The sequence below is a fragment of the Atractosteus spatula genome, chromosome 14 (assembly GCF_055471065.1).
Source record: "Atractosteus spatula isolate fAtrSpa1 chromosome 14, fAtrSpa1.hap1, whole genome shotgun sequence".
Taxonomy (NCBI): Eukaryota; Metazoa; Chordata; class Actinopteri; order Semionotiformes; family Lepisosteidae; genus Atractosteus; species Atractosteus spatula.
In genome coordinates this window covers 21,030,758-21,052,598 of record NC_142719.1, presented here as the reverse complement: position 1 = coordinate 21,052,598, position 21,841 = coordinate 21,030,758, and the positions used below count along the sequence as shown (strand labels likewise).

At 40.1% G+C, this 21,841-nt stretch overlaps 2 protein-coding genes across 2 annotated transcripts; both read right to left on the bottom strand.

The window, feature by feature from the left end:
* Window positions 1-10,833: 10,833 nt before the first annotated feature.
* LOC148820899 (zinc-binding protein A33-like) lies at window positions 10,834-14,660 on the bottom strand. Its single transcript, XM_088933407.1, has 6 exons — window positions 14,611-14,660; window positions 13,871-13,967; window positions 13,268-13,498; window positions 12,246-12,268; window positions 12,037-12,185; window positions 10,834-11,388 (listed from the first exon to the last, which is right to left on the bottom strand). The coding sequence occupies exons 1-6, from the start codon at window positions 14,658-14,660 to the stop codon at window positions 10,856-10,858; spliced, it is 1,083 nt and encodes a 360-aa protein (XP_088789533.1). The 3' UTR covers window positions 10,834-10,855.
* A 3,279-nt stretch (window positions 14,661-17,939) lies between these two features.
* On the bottom strand, window positions 17,940-19,004 carry LOC148820898 (beta-1,3-galactosyltransferase 2-like). Its single transcript, XM_088931504.1, has one exon. It carries the CDS (start codon window positions 19,002-19,004, stop codon window positions 17,940-17,942), a length of 1,065 nt encoding a protein of 354 aa, XP_088787630.1.
* Window positions 19,005-21,841: the final 2,837 nt, after the last annotated feature.

Sequence of the window (21,841 nt, the reverse complement as noted above, 5' to 3'; positions counted from 1 at the left end):
AACAGAGAAGGCCACCATGCAGTCAGGTACAGAAGATGTGGTACTGAGTGAAACCTGGAACCAGAGTACACTGGAGCAGACTGTGAAAGGAATTGGGCAGCCTCTTGGCTATGTAGTGCAATCCTGTGCTGAGCTCCCAGAAACAAAAGGAAAATGCTTGGGTATCTTGGTCTTGGAATGGGATCCTGTTGCCGAGCCCTGAGGGACAATGGGATCTCAAATTCAGAGCGGAATCCTGGTGTCGAGAACCAAAGACAGGGGTGCAGAAGGGCTTCATAATGCAGGATAAGACAACCATCCAGAGAGGCTGCTGAGGCACCTGCCCGGGAACTGGAGACCAGGCGAGTGCAGACAGGATGGGGAAAACAAATAAAAACAAAGCACAGAACAAAAACCCGTAGTGCAGGGAAAAGGTGTGAAATGAAAAATGATGGAACGTCATTAAAGCGGGTGTTCAGCTTTAAATAGAAGAAGATAAATAGGGAATGGAATAATTGTTCATTAAAGGCAGATCACCTGAAGGGGATCCAGTTTATGCAACAAGCCCTGGAAAACTGTGAGCCCTTGTGAGAACGTAACAGTTTCCCAGGGCAACTGCTAGCCGAGAGACACCATAGAGACATAATCATGACACATGTACAGTATTGTACAATTGTATTGTATATGTGTATACAATACTATTTTTACACATTAAATATACTTCCCCTGTCATAATTGCACTCTAATTTTCCTGGATTTTCTCTTTAGATTAAGTTGTGTCTGTGGTGAGATCAGTGCTTTATAAATGCCTCCCTACAGACCTATAAACCACACTTCTACTATGCTCAGAGTGATCTTTTCCTGCCGATGGACACCCAAAACTGAAGTCAAATTTGTCCTCCACTTTAACATTCCAGTAGAGTCTCCCAGAGATGAATCCCTCAGATCCCAGTACACAGATGCAGGAATCAATCCTCTGTGGGTTGTCTCTCAGGTTTGTATGTCATACTAGTAAGATTCTTAGACAGTGAGAGGTGGGTTTCTTCTCTGTTGGGGTCCAGCTTCACAGGAACTGACAGGAAAAACAATAGAAATTAACCATGACCTGCTTAAAGACATAGTCAATGAAATACAGGGCTATAGATGGAGACTTGAGACTTAAACTAAAAGTTTAAGACTATGAAATGGAAAATAAGAATTTTAACCTCAAACTGCTATATTTATATCTATGAAGCGTGTCAGTGTCATTGTTGTCAATGTTTTAATTAAGAAAGCATCTTTTTGATGAGAAATAACCTGGCTTTTTAAATCATGTCCTTATCCAGGACAGGGTCTCAAGCTTTTGTCTTGTGTGATTGTGGAAAGGGAAAGACTTCAGTAACAACAGGGGCTATTAAGGGCTGTGTGTCTCTGGTCTGTAGAGAATTAGACTGTTATCAATAAACAGAGACGAGAGTAACATCACTCTAGAGCACAATCAGACAATTACACATGAGGACAACAGCTAAAGAGAGAGTACACTACAGGAGAAGATTACCATGGCAAGCAGGTCATGTAGTGACACCTGTATAGTAAACTGGAGAGATCTGTCACTCCACTCCAGGTCTCTAACACAGTTGCACTCCCACTGCTTTTATCTAGTTTGAGTCCACAATTCTCAGTCTTCCTTGTGTACTTTAAATCCCCCCCTTGTGATCCTGCCCCCCAGTACTCATTGTACTGAACAATCCCCAGCATCTTCTCCTAGTCTGTGTACTTCAGAGAGCCCAGGTGCTTGGCAACATCTATCAGTGCTCCTGAAACCCCCTCTGGATCCTGCAATGTGCACTGGGCTCTGCAATAATATTGTAACGCATACGGCCGACGGGCACTGTGTAAGAGCCGGCTTACCAGAGCGGTGACATCACTGCCCTTCCCTGAAATAGCAGGACCACAGCTGCTAGGCTGGAGAGAGATCTCTCTTTAGTTCACCTGGCTGGGTCCCTGTTGAGTGACGCGGGAGTCCTGGGTTCAAACCCCCGACGGTGGGGGGCCGACCTGATGCGGCAAGGGCGCCTGCCTGAACCCCGTAGCGTTAAAATATTCTGGAGTCAGTGCTTCTGTGGGTTTGGACTCAGTACAACAGAAAAGAGGAAGCTTATACAGCATTATTTTTATTAAAATACATTTTCACATAAAATCAAAAGGGGTGAAAACAGAATCCCATAATATTTCTGAAATGGGATCCTGTCAATGAAGAGCCTTCTGCTGTGCAATAAGCTGTCACTAGAGTTGTTAACTCTAGAGGAGTCGCTGGTTAATAAGCATGAGGCCAGTTAAGGCATATTTTTCATATTTTTCTCTTGAATTGAATGCTGCCCTGGGAGAGTACCTGTCACTTTAGAAGAATCCAGGAGAACCCCATGCTACCAGCATAAAAATCACAGCAGAACTCACACACAGTTGAACCCAGTTTGATAATGTGACCATTCATTAGTGTCAATCTGCATTCAGACGACTGTTGTAACAGAGACTACCTGCAAGAATGAAACAGCTCTGAGCTCTGATTGTGTCTGAAATGAATGACATTCTCTCATGTAATACTATCTAATCTTCTCTCTTATTATTTGACTCTTCTGTTCCTCTGCTTCTCTCAGAAGCATCTCATAGAAACTGGTGAAGTTTCCCCCTTTATCTGTCTCTCAGTTTTCTGTTTTTCTCTTCAATGGAAATTATACTGACACAAATTACAATGGTCATATTATTCTTTTTGAGAACAATATGGTTTCACTGGGTAATTATAAATAATTTAAAAGGTTAATAGAAAAGCATTGTAATACTGAATATACTGAAATACAAATAATTCTGGAATTAAATTTAGCTGCAGGTGCTTTTGGAAATATCTGGAATACTTAAAACATCCAAAGCTGTTTTTTGTGCAAAGAAAACACTGAGAGCCATCTATTTTTCAGACTTCAGAATAACTGAGCTACATGGCACTACAGTACATGGAAGTGTATGAAAAACTGAGAATAGGAGGTAACTCTTTGCACAAAGAGTTGTGGGAGTCTGGAACAATCTAGCAAAGCCATGCAGTTGAAGCAGACTTCTTTCAAGTAGTGACTGGGTGTGATTTTAGCAATCAGCTACTTGCGACCAAGTATGCTAAATGGGCAGAAAGGCCTCCTCTTGTTTGCAAGATTTGTTCTATTATTGTAGTCTAACTTAGTATACTTACTGGGGTGGTGTCTCAAACCGAAGCCAGTCCGTTGCTTCGCCAACTAGCCTCCTCCAGCGTATTCTATCTCTCCATCAATTTCCTTCATGTCGACATCTTCTTTCACTGAGTCAAGCCATCTTATTCTAGATCTTTCTCGTGACCTCTTTCCCTCAATATTCTCTTCTACTATTTCTTTTATTAGGTCTTGATCTCTTCTCATAACATGGCCATACCACTGTAGTCTTCTTCCTTTGACAGTAGGAACAATATCAGGGTCCTGATCAGCTCTCTTAATTCTCTGCTTTTCCTTCTTCTCCATTCTCCATTTTCTTACACTGGTCCAAAAATCTGTCTTAAAACACTGTTTTCAAAACCCGTGAGTTTACTCTCCATCTTCTTAGTGAGAGTCCAAAGTTCTGCACCATACAGTACTATTAGCTGGATTATTGTCTTGTATATCCATGTTTTGGTTGTTCGTGACAGCAGTTTTGACTTGATTTTCCCCATAGAAAATCTCAATTTCCAGCCTGAATCCTTGCTAGAATTTCTTCCTCTATACTATTTTCCTCTTGAACCACTTCTCCCAAATACTTAAAAACTTCCACTTTTCCAAAGGATATCCCCTCTACTTCCAGAGAGCCATGTGTGTTTGTGCTTCTTACAGGGAGGTGCCTAGTGAAATTTGCAAGATATATTATATTGCATTATATAAATGCATTAGAAGGGGGAAACATATAGGGGAAAGCAACTTGATCATATCCCAAGGATCAGCTAAACTTTGAAGGCACTTCCAATTTCCTTCATGAATCAATCAATATGACTCAGTGGTTCAGAAGCTGAACCATTGCTGACCACTATAATGTAAGTCTATTTCAGGAATGGAAATGTTTTCCTTAATTCTTGGAAAAAAATAATTAAATTTTCAAGAATCAAAGTGGTCCCGAATTATAATGCTTTATAGTGTTTTGAAAATGACAGAATTCTCATTTGTAATTGAATTACAAAATTGCGATTTCCTGTCAAAGGCTCATAAAGACCTGTTTCGATAATAATCATAATCTCAGAAACAATCCTCACAGCTCTGCATGACTGTGGAACCTCCTTCCGCAGCAGGGCTTTTCACAATACATTAAATTATCTCAACAATTAATGTTGTAATAAATGTTGGACAAAACACCAAACTACAAGCACACCAAAATGGGAAGCAGACAAAAACAACAAAAAGGGGAATAAGAAAAGAAAAACATTCTGCAGACTAAAAAAGTACATGTCAAGGCTCACACAGGTTTTACACAGTAAAAATAAAAAACAGAATCGCCTTTTCGTTTCTAAAGTAGTAATCATTACCTTCAATCTGGCCATTTTCTAATTCATTTTTCATCTGTGTGAATTGAGCCAGTGTCTTCCCACAGTCCAGGACATAAAAAACCCTTACCGTCTGTTTCAGTAAAGGAGAACTCCAATTTAAATATGTTAGCTGCAGGTAAGGGACTGCACAACTATGGATAATTTGTGAAACAGCTCCACTTGCTGGTGATTTGCATTTTATATTAAGAGCTCTCTTTTATGTAAAATATATTTTTTTTATTTTTAAATTCATGTGATCACAGGCTAAGGACTGTATTAATGGCAAGATCAAGGATAATTTTCCAATTAGACAGAAAATTAAATAACAGATACTGTTCACAGAACATTCTATTTATTATACAATCTCCATAGGATATTAAATTACTTTAGTATAATGTTTCATTAAAAAGTCAGAATCTCCTACAGCATAGTACAACTGTATCACAGCTGATTTGAAATTTCTGCTCCAGAGTGAAAAGTCACAACTGCTGGACCACTAACCCCACCACTTACAACAGCAACATAGATTTCTCTGTAAGTTTCCCATCCCAGGACTGAGAAGGCACCAACCTTACTGAGTTTCTGAGATCTAATGAGTCTGATCCCTTTAAGACCATGATGTCCCTTGAAGACAGCTCGGCTTCCTCTACTCAGCAAAGGTTGTGGAGAAGCCACATCCCTTGAGTCATTTTAATGCAGACGTGTAATATACTGTTGTTGAAGGTTCCCTTCTCTACACAGTGTACATCTATAGAATGGAGATCAGAAGCCTTGAAGAAAGGTTTACAAATGAGAGGTCATTACCTGATCCATGGAAAAAAATCTGCTGGGTAGCTTGTTCCAAACTTTCTTTACACAAACTTCTTTGTCTAAAGAAGTGCCTCCTGTTCTCAGTTTTAAGTCCACTTTCTTGTAGTATCCACTTGATTTTGTACAAGAGCATCTTAAGAAAAAAAACAGAATTCCATCCTGGTGTCTTCTCGTTTGCTATAATCTCAGGCTTTTTTGTTTCACTTTAATTCTTAAACATCACCATTGCTGAAAGAGTCTCAGAAGAACTGATTTAAAGAGACAGCAGCCTGTTTACAATGGCAGAGAGAAGGGCTGTCTGTGTGTTTGTAGACAGTGAGAGATTGTGTAAGTTTAAGTGAGTTAGAATCTGAGCACAAGTGTAATCAAAGGGTCAGTGGCAGTACAGAGACCCTTTGCCAGCAAACAGGGTATTGGGGGAAAGAGTAGTGTCCACTTAATTGCAGATCTCTGGTGGAGAGCATGTGGTGGCAATGAGGTGAGGGCACCACTGATGCTCAACAGTGTGTAGATGAGACAAGCAAGTAGCTGGCCACGAGTGTAAGATACACCAGCAGCTGCATGTCTTAGAAACACAGTGGTCGGGAGAAGGTGCACTGGTAGCTGCAAGGAGAATGAGTCACCTGAGAGGTTTTGTGGGTACATGCAATTTTAATTAGAGAAAGTGTGTTAAGTCTCAGCATGGAGTGAGGTGCGGAAGAGACTCGTGTTGTTAGTGTAGAAAGTGTCAGTGCAAGAGTGAGGCACTGGAGACAGAGTGAGTGTGAGGCCCAGCCTGGTGGAATGAGGAGGAAGACTTCAATGGCTGGAGACCGACCTTGGAAGACCAAAGGCTGGCTGGTCCGTAGAGGATTAGTAGTGTCATAGGGTTGAGGAACAGGAAGCTCTGTGTGTCTGCACTCAAGAAACACAAGACTCCAGATGAGTGAAGGAGTAGGAGTGAGGAGCAGCTCAAAATGAGCTAGATGGGCATCCTGTCATTTCAAACCAGTCTGATGATCTATTGTTCTTATTTTAAATCTCCACATGTTCTTCATTGTCGCAGGTAACATGTTTATTTCAAACCAGAAATTAACATGGGTTTTCTGGTTTATACTGCATCTTGAGTTATGTCTTTCATTTTGTACGTTTTGGGGATCCATGTTAATTAGCTCAGTATTCAATTCCAGCATTTGCATTCCTGTCTCACTCCACTTTTTTGTTTGTTGAGCTGGATGGTTGTCTGCACTAACAATGCAGCCCCATGACTTCCCTGATGCCCGTTTCTCTCTCCTTTTCTTAAAAGCTTCCTTATTCAATTTCTCCATACCCAATCCTTCCTGTGGCAGCCATGGGATTCACACAGGGAAAAATAGTACCAGGACCAGCTTTGGAGTTAAACACACCCTCTTTATTCCTGGAACTCAGTCCAGCCACAACAAAGCAGCAACAACCATATTAACTCCAACCAACAAAGCATTGATTACACGCGGGAAGCAATAGGAACCAGTACACAAGTTTAGGGTGGACACAACTCTTGGGAAAAACAGGGCCAACAACAGCAAAAGGCTTTTTACTTCCTTTCCTACACAACTTTTTACATGCCCAGCTGACCCTCAGTCCATCCCCCTGCGGCGATTCCCAGCATGCACTTTGATGCATTCATTATTCGAGTGCGCTTCAGCTAAGGCACCCGGAGAGGGCACTACATTCCTTTAATTTTTTTAGTGACTCATGGGCTTTCTGGCTGTTTTTTTTTCCTGAAGTCTGAACTTTACTCTGCACAGCTTTCTCTCTTTGCTGGACACTCACTATCCGGGTGTTCGCCATACCCGAGCTTCCTTTTATTTTTTTTCTGCCCTTGGTCCCTGCAGGATTTTTCAGCTCCAGCGTTGCCCAGTGCAGCAGTCTCGGCAGCCTCAAGATTGCCCTTCTAGCTGTCGGCTCCTTGTCCAGGAAGCTCGCAATTTCGTTCCTCCTGTAGATGAGTGTTTTCTGATGGGCAGATTCTGTTTAGCAGCAATCCCAGCTTCCAATCTTCGCTCTGCACCCCTAGCCTGCTCACAGTATCACCTGGCACAGCACCTCCAGCTCCTTGCCTGTGCCCCGTATCTCTTGAGAAAGCAGTCTCTATTCTAGCCAGCATCTTTAATCTTCACTTTCTCTTTTAACTGCTCAATGCCTTGACCCTCGAGTTAGCCAGGTCTCACTATTGGTTTCCTTTCAGTACCCAATGCTCCCTTTCCAATGGTCTAAATTCAGTGACCTTTCTTTTTGTCAGGGATGCAGTTAGCCTGGGTTCTCCTGGGATCAATGTTTTCCCCCCATTATTGACTGGCCTGGGCTGATCAGCCCCACTGGCCAGTAATTCTCATAATCCTCTTTCACTTTTCATTCTCTAGTCTCTTGTGCTTGGGTTCTGACAAATCACCACCTGTGTGGTTGTATCCACTGTGGCTGTATGCTGTGGCATTACAAGGAGGATATGCTGTACTGACAGAAGTCTCTCACCTTTTCTGTAGGAGACATGCTCTCTAAAAACAGCTAATTAATAAAAGACTCACTAAACGTCTACTGTACCCTCCATACACCATGTCTCCTGAGAGTGATGTTACAATAACAATCAGTCTTCAATAATCCACAAATTTTATTACCCTTCAAAAATACATTCTACAGAGCATATTAACAATGTAATTTGACCAAACCATTTTCTTGTATTCTTTATCCTACTAAGAATACATTTAGTACTTTCTAACTGCAAATGCAACATGAAAGATTTTCAGTCTCCTAACATTAAACCAAACTTGTTGAATTTTTTTGAATTTTTAAGATTCAATTCTACTTGTCCTTAAGCCATCACAGAAGACACCAGCACATACAACAAGACTTGCCTGTAAAATGAAAAGGTGAAAAATCTATAAAGCAGATCATGACCTCATCTCATCTGGCTGAAGAAAATGTTGATTAAAGGGGATTAAATATATTGGTTAAATATAAAATGCTATTTTATATTTCAAGGTTATAAAGAATCAGCACTGATGAGCGCATTTCCAACCACAATAAAATGTACACAGTGTAGTATCCTTTCACGAGGCACCTGTAATGTAGGGGTTTGGGCATTTACTGGGACAATTATTAATTGTGGCAGTAAATCACAAAATGATTCTTTTAATGGCATTAGAATCCAACCATGCGGTATAACTCAAACAACGCACACACAGGTACTAATACACGAGGATACATTTATTAATACATAAATTGTGCATGTAAACCTAACAGATCTTATCGTGAGGGTTAGCAGAATACAAAAGATATATATTCATTCAGCCACAAAGAGTTACACATTTCAAGAGGACATACATTCAGTATATCATTCATTTAGACCATTTCGTAAATGAACTTGGTTACAACTTCTACATTAGATACTCAAAACAAGTACATAACTCTTAGGAATTAAATTGATATCAACTGGTTGAGATAACAATTGAATTCTCGAGCTGTAATGCAGTGAAGTTGAATACTCATCCAATCTCTGGAGATTCAGATCTCCCGCAGACACAAGCAAAGAAACAGTTGCAGGCTTGTTGCTGTCCAATCCGCGCTCTCTGGCTCGGTGCCAAGCAGTGCTCGGTGCGGCTGGAGAGATTCCTGCTGCTGATGCTCTCTGAAGACCGGCTAGTTGGTGTTGGCTTTAACTAGCAAAGTTTGTGCACAGGAGAAAAGACTGTGGGTCCCAGCAAGTCAGGAAGAAGACCGGTTCGTTCCTGATGAAGGGCTAGTTCTGAATACTGATTCAGCTGTCCACAGTTCCGACCTGTTCACGAGGCTTGCTGCTGATGCTAACCTCGGGTGGATCCTCTAGATATGCGCTGGCAACCTCCATTCTCGACTCTTAGAACAAAAGAAAGTTCTGGCACTCGGACACACTGGCTGTTACATGGTGGTCCGGGCTGAGTATCAGGATGGTCAGGAGGCGCGCTGCGAGAATGTCCTGCGCTTCCCAACTGTTCTGGCCTGCGGGCCGTCCTGCCCTGGAATTGCTCTGTGTTGCCTGTTTTAGCTGGAGGGACTGCAGGTCACTCATTGGTTGAAAGTTTCATGGGCATCAGAGACCCACGTGGGTTACTCGGCCCTACCAGTTCCTGATTGGCTGATCTAGGTGGAGGATGAGTAACCATGCACTCTGACCTTGGGGTTGTAAACCACTTGAGATGAAGCTCTCCCTTGGAATCTCCCAGACTTTGAGGAGCCAGAAATGAACATTTGTCATCTCAGCTTCGGGAGTTGATGTATCTTAGCTTTGGGGAGCTGTTCCTTATCAGGACACTCCATCAGCTAGAAAAACACTTTTTGGAATGGCCTCTCTGTACCCAGCACCACTGAGATGAAGGAAAGAGGGACTGGCAAGGAAACAGAAAACTTAATTCCTGTATTTTAATAAGCCTCGCCGCTACAACAGTAACATGTAAAACCTACAAATTACAAAATAGATTAAATTTCCAGGTATGGCAGCACCATGCTCTGCGATTCAGAGGCAAGAAAAAATTCCAAACTACACAACCTGTGTGGTTGTCTATGACATTGTAAACAAGCTGGCTTGCCAATACATATTGCTCTCAACTTCGAGACTTTAGACAAATTCAACCTACTTGTTAACTCACATTGGAATATTTCTGCAGTGCACAACCTGTACTTATTCACGTGTAGATCAGATTACATTAGTTATTACAGTGACTAGTGAGCAGGAAAGGCCGCTTCATGTAGCAAAACTTTCACTCTCGTCTGTGGCAAAACCAAGGGTTTGAGACATTATGGCAACTTACAGTACTTTCACAAAATTCAAGATTTTGTGCTTAATTGGAAATTTGTCATTTTTCCCATATCGACAATAAATTTATTTTGTTACAGATTTAATCACTGATCTGAAAACTGGGACTATAGTTCCCCTTTCAATGCATTTGAGATTTGAAATTAATGGCATTGTTGAAAGCTGAGCTTAAACATCTTTACAAGAGAAAATACATTTCAAAATTATCTCAGTGACTTAACAAGCACACTCAAAAAACATCTATTGCATGATTACAACAAGAAAACAATTAATTGTAAAAAAACATCCTTTGAAGCTGATTTATTTTTAATTTTTCATTTATCCAAACATACATACAGTAATATTCCCGTAAAATAAGAGTAACCAACATCACATTATGTGAACGACTGCTCTGCAAATAACCCATTGGAATCACATGTTCAGAGATCTAAATTCTCAGGGTTATGAAAAGTAGGAAGCTGATTTTGACCAGGGAACGAAGAGCTGAAATGTAGAAACTTGCCTGTAAGAAATGGGCAGAGTTTTCTCCTTGCTGAAAAATAAAGTATGAACAACAGTTTGGCTGTGGAGCCTTCTTCCAAATGTTATAATAATAATCTCATGCATTTAGATACTGCTTGTCATCCCAAAAGATTCCACAGCCAGAAAGGGAACCCCTCACACATTCTACTGGCTTCCACATCTTCCCTGTTCTTTATCCTCATGATAAGGGGTTATTTAATTGTTATAGACACTTCCACTGGGCAGATTTGTAAAGGATCAGGATAGCTTGGCCAAAACAAGGGATAAACCCGCTCTGTAAATGCATTTTTAAATGTGTAGATGGGTGCCTTGTCACTGGGGTCAGAGAATGATACCTCCCCCCTGTCATGGTCCAGCTGCACTCTGATTTTCTGAGGTTTCCTCTTCAGAGTGAGTCGTGTCTCTGGTGACGTCAGTGCTCTGTAATCACCATCCAGAAGACCTATCGTCCAGAATCCTCCTTCTGGGCTCCCAGTGATTGATCCTTTTCTGCTAATGGTTTCTTTAGCCAAACCCAAGGTCCAGTAATTTTTGTCTCCTACCTCCACATCCCAGCAGTGTCTCCCAGAGGTGAATCCCTCAGAACCCAGCACAAATCCGCCCGTATCAAACCTCTCTGGGTTGTCAGGAAGCTGCTGTCTCTCAGCTCTGCCTTTCACACTAGTAAGATCCTCAGACAGTGAGAGCTGAGGTTCTGCTGTGTTAGGATCAAGAGTCATAGGAGCTGATAGAGAAAGAAACTAGCAATAAAAAAATAGCTTTGGCTTATATTTGTAGCCAAGGTAGAGTTTATGCTGTATGTGTGTTGTGTAACTAACTGAAAAAAGGTAGTAAAATAAATGAAGAAGTTATTTAGATTTTTTATTAAATAATGTTATTATTGTGAGTGGAATGTAAGGACCAAGGCAAAAACATATGTTAAAATTTAAAGTTCCTATCCTTATCTTCACACAGTTATATTCTCTACTAATAAACTTCATTTTGTAGTGGCTGTTGAGAATGTGAGTTTTATATTGTGGAAGTTCCATTTACATAAAGCCATGCTGACAAAATTATTTTAATAAAATACTCATTAAGTACTTAAGAGAGCTAAGTCAATAATTTAACAAGAATTATAGTTCAATGTTGGTGTAAATGAACAAGCTAAACCAATCTTCAGTATAATTGTGAGTAATCAAAAGATGACTGCAGTGAATAGGGTAGTTCATGTTCCATTAACTATGTTTTACTAGAAGAATGATGCAAGATGTGCCTGTGGCCTGCTGTCTATTCCACTTGATCTCGGATAAGAGAAAGGAAGTCACATTACTGTAGAGCACTTTCCAGAAAATCCTGTTAATCCCCCCCCGTGATCCTGCTCCCCAGTACTCACTGTACTGAACAATCCCCAGCATCTTCTCCCAGACTCTGTACTTCAGAGAGCCCAGGTGCTTGGCAACATCTATCAGTGCTCCCAAAATCTTCTCTGGATCCTGCAGTGTGCGCTGGACCCTACAATAATATTCAAGAGTCAATGCTGCTCTGGGTTTGAACTCAGTACAATAGAAAAGAGGAAGACACGCTGGAGCTCACATACTGTACCTGCTCTTTGTGTTCTTGTAGTTCTGAAAAACATAATCAATGTGAAATATGAGTGATTATTCATAAATAGAAATCTTAAGACATTCTGTAGACAGAATGAAGATCAGACTACAGTTGAATCAAGCATGTCTAAAGAATAGAAAAGTAAGATCTTTATACAACACAGATTTTCTGCAACAATAAAATAACATACCAATAAAATGTTAAAATCTTAGAAGATGATACAGCACAGTATTAAAATGCTTATAGGTTTAAAAGGTGTAAATGCTTATAACAGGCGTGAAAACAGAAGAGCCTTCTGCTGTGCAGAACTGTCACTACAGTTGTTAACTCGGAGGATTCCCTGGTCAATGAGCGTGAAGTCAGGTTGGGCAATTTGTTTTATATTTTTCTCCTGAATTAAACTCTGCTCTAATTGGAAGACGACTTGTCATTGCAGTAGAATTCAGGAAAATCCCAAACTGCCAGCATAAAATGTACAGCCGAATTCACACCTCAGTGTTTCAGCCCAGCACTGGGAACACAGTATGTGAATGTGACCTTTCATTACTGTCAGTACGAATTATTATTAATGCCATACACTTATATTGTACTTTTCTGGACACTACTCAAAGCACTTACAGGTACAGCAGGGACAAGAACAGAGTGATTAAGCCAAGACATAAATGGGCGTTATTAGGAGGCTGTGATTAGTAAGGGCCAGGAACAAATGTGGCAAGAATACTCTTTTTGAGAAATTTCCCGTGGTTTTTAATGACCACAGAGAGTCGGGACCTCAGTTTCACATCTCATTCATAGGACTACTTTTTACAGGATCCACACAGACCACAGGGTAAGCACCCTCTACTGGTCCCACTAAACCTCTTCCAGCAGTGACCTTAACTTTCCCAGGAGGTCTTCCACCCAGGTACAGGCCAAGCTCACACCTGCTTAGCTTCAGTGGGTCTCCAGTTGTGAACTGCAGAATGATATATATAGCTGCCAACATTAAAAGGAGTGTTGTTACAGAGAGTCATATTTACCTGGAGGAATGAAAGGTCTTTAGGTCCCATCTCCTGTTCTATGGCTCTGATTGTGTCTGAAAGGGATGAGATCTCTCTTGTGAGCCTCTTAATCTTCCTTTTTATCATCTGACTCTTCTGCTCCTCTTCCTTCCTCAGTGCAGCTATCCGGGCTGCCTCTTCATCTTTTAGAAACTGGTGAAGTTTCTCAAACTCCTTCTTTATCTGTCTTTCAGTTTGCTGGGTCTGCATCTGGAATGGAAAAAAAATTAAAATACAAAGAATTTTGTTTTTGTTAATGCTTGAAAAAACTTCATTTACCAAGCCTGTCTTTTTTTCTGAACAGAGCAAAGTAATTAAAAAGTGATTAAAGTAGTGATTAAAGTGACAATTAGAACTAAGCCACAAACAAATGAAGAACAATTCTGATTTATTTTGTTCAAGAAAAAACTGCTTGAATGTAAACTGCACCTTGATCTTTAGAAACAAGTCAGAGTCTTATGTTTTTTACTTGATTTGCTTGATTGTAGTTTAAGTGTGGAAATGGAACATAATTATTCATTTTTCCTCTGTAATCTCATAAAACCTGTTAAATGTCAGATAAAATTCATATTGTAAAAGTACCCTAATATGCTCTGATGCTTTGTCACACATTTCTTTAACATTATAAAAGGCTTCCAGCTTCTCCTGCAGTAGCTTCAGTGATGTCTCAAAGTTCCTCCTAGAAAACACTGACAAAGTTCATTTTTGAATTTGATCATTTTTAGTCAATTTTACTTCCCTGTCCACAAGTACTGTATGACCAAGAAAGACAGAAATCATAATGAAACAATTAAGATTCTCTCATAAATAATTTCTCAGTGCCTACTTCCTACATGAAGTTGAGATTTTCTGTTTTTTTTTGTTACAGGCAATGTATTTTTTTATTTTACCCTTTTTGGATGTATAGCTGAATGCTTTCCTACAGCCTTTATTTTCTTCTCAATAAATGATTTAATGAGAGTTTCATCTCTGTAAAAGTACTATTGGAAAAAGTACCAGCCAATGACAAACATTTGCATTCATGAAGCACATGAACTGCTACAATAGTATATTTACCATTATTACACAATATACACAAAATAAGTATATTTACCCCTTGGTGTCAAGTAACACAAAGGAAATTGAGTTAGAAACATAACATACAGTAGCCATTAGCAATGTGAAATTCCAGAAAAAAAGGGCACAGTGCTCAGCTGAGAGCACAGCTTTTGAGTCAACAAAACATTAAACGACTCATTCGTGTTTAAATATTTACTATCTGTATACTTAATAAGGTTAAAACCATTATTTATACTTCTCTAAAGACATTTTTTACTTCAAACCTTATATGTCTGTGCTGCTTCCTGCACAGGGCAGAATTTGTGGTTTTCATGCTTTCTTGAAGTCTGACACACCACACAGCTAGGCTCTTCATCAGCCAAACAAAAGAGCTTCTCACTGTGCAGACTGCAGAGCTCTTCAGTCCCAGCTAGACTTCCCTCCTGCAAGGACTCACACAGATTCTTTAGAGCCAGGTTACAGGGAGGCATTTCTCTAGAGGTCTTCCTGCAAACGGGACATTTTTGAGACCTTACAGTCTGCCAATGTTTGTCCAGGCAGGCTTTGCAGAAGCTGTGGCTACACATCAAGATGACAGGGTCCCTGAAAATTTCATAACACAGGACAGGAGAGCTCCTCTTCCAGGACAGAAGATCTTGCTGCCATTTCTTCACAGAGTTATAACTTGTCTGTCCCACAATAGCTATATCTCCTCACAAACTGACAGCCTTGAGTGCATCCACTTTCACTTTCATTCACTTCCGACTTCCTCTACATGTGCAGCTCATTTTTCTCTTTAATGGACATTATGTCAACACAAATTAAAATGATCGTGCTTTATGCTTTAAGCTTATGCTTTTTTTTGCTGTGTTATTGTAAATAGCAAAGTAAATATTAAAGGTTAGGCAATTTATAATTAAATACAAATAACTTTGATTAGGTTCAGCTGCAGGTACTTTTACATATGTCAGGAATACTTAAATCATCTAAAGATGTTTTTGGGAGTTTTTGGGTACAAAGATCACACACTGAAGAGTTGCTTTTTCAGACCTCAGAATCATTGAGCTAAGTGGCACTATGTGAATGTGCATGTAAAACTGAGGACAGCAGGCACCTCTTTGTACAAAGAGTTGTGGGAGTCTGGTACAAGCTGCTCAGCCATTTTGTTGAAGCTGATAACAAGGCTTCTTTCAAGATATTTTAGGATTATCTAAGATGCTAAGTTGGTAGAAAGGTCTCCTCTCATTTGTAACACTTCTTCTATTATTGTCTAACTCAGTATTGCACCTTCAATATTATATATTATTTGCAAATAATATATAGTGCATTGCATTCTGATGCATTAGAATACAGTATATATACGGTATTATGTCCCAAGGATCAACTAAACCTGAAGGCACTTACAATATCCTTCATGAAACAGTCGATACGCTGCCTCAGTGGTTCAGAAATTGAACCATTGGCGGACATTATAAGTATATCTGGATGTAAAAAAAGTTTTCAAAAATCAATGTGGTCCTGAGCACTTTTCAGTTGTCTCAAGAAATCTCCATCCTTTTCATGATTAAATTTCAGCACTGCAATTTCCTGTCAAGGTTCATAAAGACTTGTGTCATTTAATTGCTTCATTATCTCAGAACCAATATTCAGAGCTCTGTGTAACTGTGGCAGCAAGGCTGCAGCAGGGCTTATCATAATGCATTGCATTGTTTCAACGCTTAATATTGTAATATATACTGAACACAACATCAACCCCCAGTGTCTCCCCAAAGTGCAGATGGACAACAAAGCACTTACTTCCTGTTGCAGTAAAAGAGAATGCCAAAGAAACTGATAGCTGCAGCTAGGAACCAGAACAGCTCGGGATAATGAAGGAAACCTTCTGTGCCTCCTGCTGGTGATTTGCAGTTGTACCTTGTGTGCACAATTCTGTGTAAAATAAATCTGAAAATTCTGAAAAATTCAGAAAAGTTTCAAAATGTATTTTATTTATTCAGGTGATAATCTATAATTAGCAGATAAATACATCCCTGTAAAAAATGCTCAGGTAGCAGGTGAAAAGGGGGACTTGTAATCATGGTGAGACCCAGAGAAATGTTCCTTTAGACACGGGATTGAAGAGCAGATTCTACTTATATAACATTCTGATTATGATGTAATCTCAACAGGATTTTAATGACCAAGTAGTCAGATGACAAAATATTTCATTGATCAGCCAAGTACAACTGTATTGTGGCAATGATTTGAAATTTCTGCTCCAAAGTGAAAAGTATACCTGCTGGACCCCACCACTTACAGCAGCAGCGTACTGTACGTTTCCCATCCCAGGACTGAGAAGGCACCAACCTTTATAAGCTTCTGAGATCTAATGAATCTGCCCCCTTTAAGAACATGTTGTTACTTGAAGACAGCTTTGCTTCCCCTGCTCAGCAAAGGCTGTAGAGAAGCCACCTCCCTTGAGCCCTTTTGGTGCAGATTTGTAACTTACTGTTCTTGAAGGTTCCCTTCTGTACTCAGTGTACATCTGTAGGATTAAGAGCAGAAGCCTTGAAGAAAGGTTTACAAGCAAGAGGTCATTCAGCCCATCTGGCTTATTTGGTAGATGGTCATTAATTGATCAAATGATCTGACCCAGCCACTTCTTGAAAGAAATTAGGGTATCAACTTTACTGATCACTGCAGAGTAGCTTGTTCCACACTGCCACAACCCTTTGTGTGAATAAGTATCTCCTGTTCTCAGGTTTAAGTTCACTTCCTTGTAGTTTAAATGTAATTTTGCACAACAGCACCTTAAGAAAAAAATAATAGAAATCCATCTCATGTCTTTGTTATTGGTACAGCCTTATGCTTTTTTTAATTTTTATTTTCAAATAGTACCACTTTTGTGTGATTAACACAAAAAAAGAGTGTTTCTGTACCAGGAACTTGCCTATTCTCTTCCCCTAGGGGTAAATCAAAACATTTATCCTGGGATACTGTGAACCGCAAAACAGATATGAACTGTACTTCTATTTTAGAAGACTGAACATGAGAAACAAGCTTGGTATAAAATACAAGTGATTAATGTATTGTATATTACTTATAAACCAAAACGTTTGTGAAGCTGGGGAATAGATGGATTCCAGGGTTTTTTGTAAACAAATTCACACGAACAGTGGAAAAAAGAGTCATTTGTCTCAGCTGTTTGTTTGAACAAATCTCTTGGTTGCTTAATATATGCCATTAAATATTTGACAGGTACAGTATCTGCTGTATATACTGGAGAGGGAAGACAAAGTATAAGACGTCCATTTTTAATAATTCCTGAGTAATGATGACAGGATTCTTCAACTTAGTTTCCTCCTCACCAATGTTTGGGGAGATTCTTTCAGGAGCATTTGCTGGATGAAATGATATAATCTTTATGGCCAGTACTAAGGTCAGATAATCATTTACAATAATATATGAGGGAAGAGATCATACCCAAACAAGGCATGAAATACTGTTTGGTACAATATGTAGGCAAGAATCACATAATACTACCATTAGCATTAACAAAGCTTTTATAAAGGTCACGTCACACTTCTGATGTTCTGTCCACTTCTTCTTCATATTCCCTACTCACCTCTCCTTTTCAACATGGAGGCCCAGGTTTCTGAAAAGCTGTCCAGTAGTACAGAAGTTCACTGTTGCTTAGATCTGTCATAGTGATAATTTTTGAGTAGAGGCACTTGTCAAAGGGCAGGCACTGAAGATTGAAGAGAGACTGGCTTGGGGGGAATGTTGGCTTAATGTTCAGCTCCTCGAGGCACATGCCCACGTAGACATCCTCTAGGTGCAAAGGTTTCACATACTTGGACTTTTCCAGGATCTTCTGGGCCAAGTCCAGGGAAAAGATGTAGCCAATCCCAGAGACATAGAGGGGGTAAGTCCTTTTGGGGTACACCTCCTCAGGCATGTACCACTTTGATCCTCGGTCTCTTCGAGCTTCTCCACCTTCAATGATCACCCCAGTGATGAAGTCTTTCTTGGTCGGGATAGCCTTGGGATCCAGGAACTTAACCAAGTGGTCCACGTTGAGGAAAGTGTCTGTGTCAATCTTTATAGCGTAAGGACTCTCAGAGCAGTAGGAGGTCAACCAGTCCAGGATCATCATTGTCTTGATGGTCAGATTGAAGTAGCTGTCCATAAAGTCCTTCTGGACCATGTCCTGGTGCTCTTGGCTCTCGTTCTTCAGCTCTTCCTGTATACGAGAGGCTTGCTCTCCAGATGGAAGCCCCAAGTAGAAGATCCGAAGAATGTTCACCCCAGGAATCAAGCTTTCATTACCCCAGGTCCTTCTGATGGTGTCCCTTGACAGGCGATTGTCTGGTGCCACTGGGACCATTAAGATCAGGAACGGGGTCATTTTGCTGCACTTCTCCGGCTCATTGAGAATGTATGTGTAGTTGTAGGGATAAGCAACATCATACGGCCTGTGCGGTAGCTGTGGATTGTAGGTGATCATTGGAGTGGCCGGGGAATTGAAAAATCTGATGCTCTTTAGAACCTGCAAATTGTCCACAACTGCCAACAAGAAGCGCAAAATCATTCCTGGAAAACTCACATCTTTACAATAGATTACCACTAAAATGCTGACAATCATCATCTTAACAACTGTCAGAGCACATATCCGGAAGAGCTTAAGGTTTCCTCCCATCTTCTTTTGCTGACCTACCAGAACAAAGAGAAGAGAGAAGTACATAATCATAGAGGAAAATCCTTCAAATGGAGAATCCTTCAAATCCTTCAAATGGAGACAAACGCCAAAGCCAGGAGAGTGGCTGTGATATCCAATATGCTTTTCCTCTAGAAAATATTTGGATTTGTATGAGCCAGACATCTATACTCGCATGAAAGACTTGAGCACTCATACACAAGGCTAGGAGCCACAACATTACAGATATTAGTAAAAATCAGAAACTGCATTTTTCCTAAGGCTTATCCCAATTTACAGCATACAAGGAAAATGTTTAAACAGGTTTATTGGCCCTTTCTTAGTGGCCTTTGCTTTTTCTTGCATAAAAAGCCTTTTAACACCTCGGAATTATTCTTAAAACATCGAGATAGCACTGAAATACAAAGGTTTTCAGAAAGCCATTTGAAACCCAGAAAATAAAATGAATGAAATTAAACACCAAAATGTAATTATATGGAGAGACCTGATCATGTTCGGCTATTATTTATTTGTGAAATTTTAATTGACTTTATGAGCTTTATTCACAGTGTTGGCGATTTTCTTTAACCTTACTGACAGACTCTAAGAGGATTAAAAATGTTGTAATTATATTTTTATTATTCTTAACTGTACAGTTAATGTAAATTAACTTTTTCCACACCTAATGTTACTTAAAAAAGCAAAATGACTATATAACTATAGAGTACATAGGCAGAAGTTCTTCCATTGTTTCCTGTAAGCAATTGATATACTTCCACGGTAGTGGGCTCCAACACATCTCACCCTGCAAAGGAACAAACTCTGAAAACAGGATGAGCTCTCTGATCCCAGGTTCAAGTCTGTGGCCAGGACACCCCAGGCAGGAGCACACTGGTTAAGTTCCAGTAGGAAGTAGGAATGGAAATAATCTGGCAGGGTACTCTTTTCCATCCTGTAAACAACAATTCCTATGACTTGTTATGCACCAAAGGGCTTGTGGTAATGTCAGTGAAAGACATACGCCTTGCTATGGTCAGTGATCTCTCCTATCAGGCACGCTGTAGCTTGCAGTGACTGTGCTTGCATGCCAACTGGGCATCAGAGGACCATCTCTTCCTCATTCATGAGTAGGTACAAGAGTTGAAGCCAAAGAATCTAGTTTTAGAAAACAATTAATGATTCCAAATTGTTGTTCCGTATTTTCTTTCCATGTTCATGTGGGTTTTCTCTGGGTGCTCCAGTTTCCTGCCACAGTCCAAAAATATTGCTTACCAGGATAAGCTAAAGCTCCCCAGAACCCTGAATTAGATAATGCGGTTAGAAAATGGATAGATGTGAATGTATAATTAAAAAAACTCTGTGACCAGTTATGGTATAACACTGCAATGAGAACAATGTTGTACTAAAGGGAAACCAAAGCAGACAGCATCACTCAAATTAATTAGAATACTTAAAGATACATCATTTATTGACCATGACTTGCTTACATTTTTGGACTCTACAAAATAATCTTTATTTGTACACCCAAATAACCCTCTAAATAACTGCAGAAAGGCATTAAAGGCATTGGCTCATTTCTGTATGGGTAGACCATGGAAAAGAATCTACAGTATATAGAATAGGTCGGCAAGCAGGCTGCTGCTTGTTCGTGGCTAATTATTGAAAACTGTCGTTAAAGAAGGTAAATTCCTGCCAAAACCATTTTTACAGCATAGGAATAACCATGACCTGAGAAAAACACCTACAGTTTCAAATAAGGAGTTTAGTCTAAGCAAGCTTTCCCAGGTACTGTACTAAAGACCTACCACTTGATGTACTGTGAGTAACATGACTTACTCCTCCTGGAAGTTGTTCACAGTAAATATGCAATTTAACCTCCACTGGCAGCAGTGTAGTTGTTGGCTTTGCTGCCTCACAGCACTAGGGTCATGGGTTCAATTCTGGAACTGGGGTGCTATCTGCATGGATTTTCCTCAAGATACTCCAGTACAAGCCCAAAGTTCAAAGACAAAGTGGTAGGTTAACTGGCTTCTGTTAAAACTGGCCATGGTATGAGCATGTGTGTCTGTGTGTGTCCTGTTATGGACTGCCCTCCCATTCAGGGTGTATCCCACCTTGTGCCTGCTGCTTGCTGGGTTAGACTTCAGTTTCCCACATGACCTGGTACTGAATAAAGTGGTTTAGAAAACAGATGGGTGGATATTACTGTACATGCTGTGGCCTTCAATGTTCCAAGAAAAACCTCTTTGAAAAATCAGATGTAATTAAAAAAATTCAACAAGCATCACTCAGTGCTTTGGCAGAACAGCAAGAGTTCTAGACAGGCTAAAACTTCTTGCCCTAAAACATAAAATACAAATGTGAAATGGGCAGTAGTTTAAATCGCATTGCATTTAATGAAAACTACAAGTCAGATCCTGAGCTGTGCGAGTATTAACATAGAGCTCATTGTTGGAACCATACAAATAAACAACTCAAAGTATCTGAGGAAACTCGTGTCCATAGTCTTAACAATAATAATTATAATAATTGCTTATATAGCGCTTTTCTAGACACTCCTCTCAAAGCACTTTACAGGTAATGGGGACTCCCCTCCACCACCACCAATGTGCAACATCCACCTGGATGATGCGATTGCAGCCATAGTGCGCCAGAACGCTCACCACACATCAGCTATTACTGGGGAGGAGAGCAGAGTAATGAAGCCAATTCATAGATGGGGATTATTAGGAGGCCATGATTGGTAAGGACCAATGGGAAATTTGTCCAGGACGCCAGGGTTAAACCCTTCTCTTTTCGAGAAATGCCCTGGGATTTTTAATTACCACAGAGAGTCAGGA

Excerpts from the sequence above, each read along its gene's own strand:
- LOC148820898 (XM_088931504.1), bottom strand. The coding sequence starts at position 19,004 with ATGGGAGGAAACCTTAAGCTCTTCCGGATATGTGCTCTGACAGTTGTT.
- LOC148820899 (XM_088933407.1), bottom strand. The coding sequence starts at position 14,660 with ATGAAAACCACAAATTCTGCCCTGTGCAGGAAGCAGCACAGACATATA. Across the intron at positions 13,968-14,610 it reads AAGCAGCACAGACATATAAG|GAGGAACTTTGAGACATCAC; the intron begins GTTTGAAGTAAA and ends AGTGTTTTCTAG. Across the intron at positions 11,389-12,036 it reads GCTGGGGATTGTTCAGTACA|CTCCTATGACTCTTGATCCT; the intron begins GTGAGTACTGGG and ends TTTCTCTATCAG.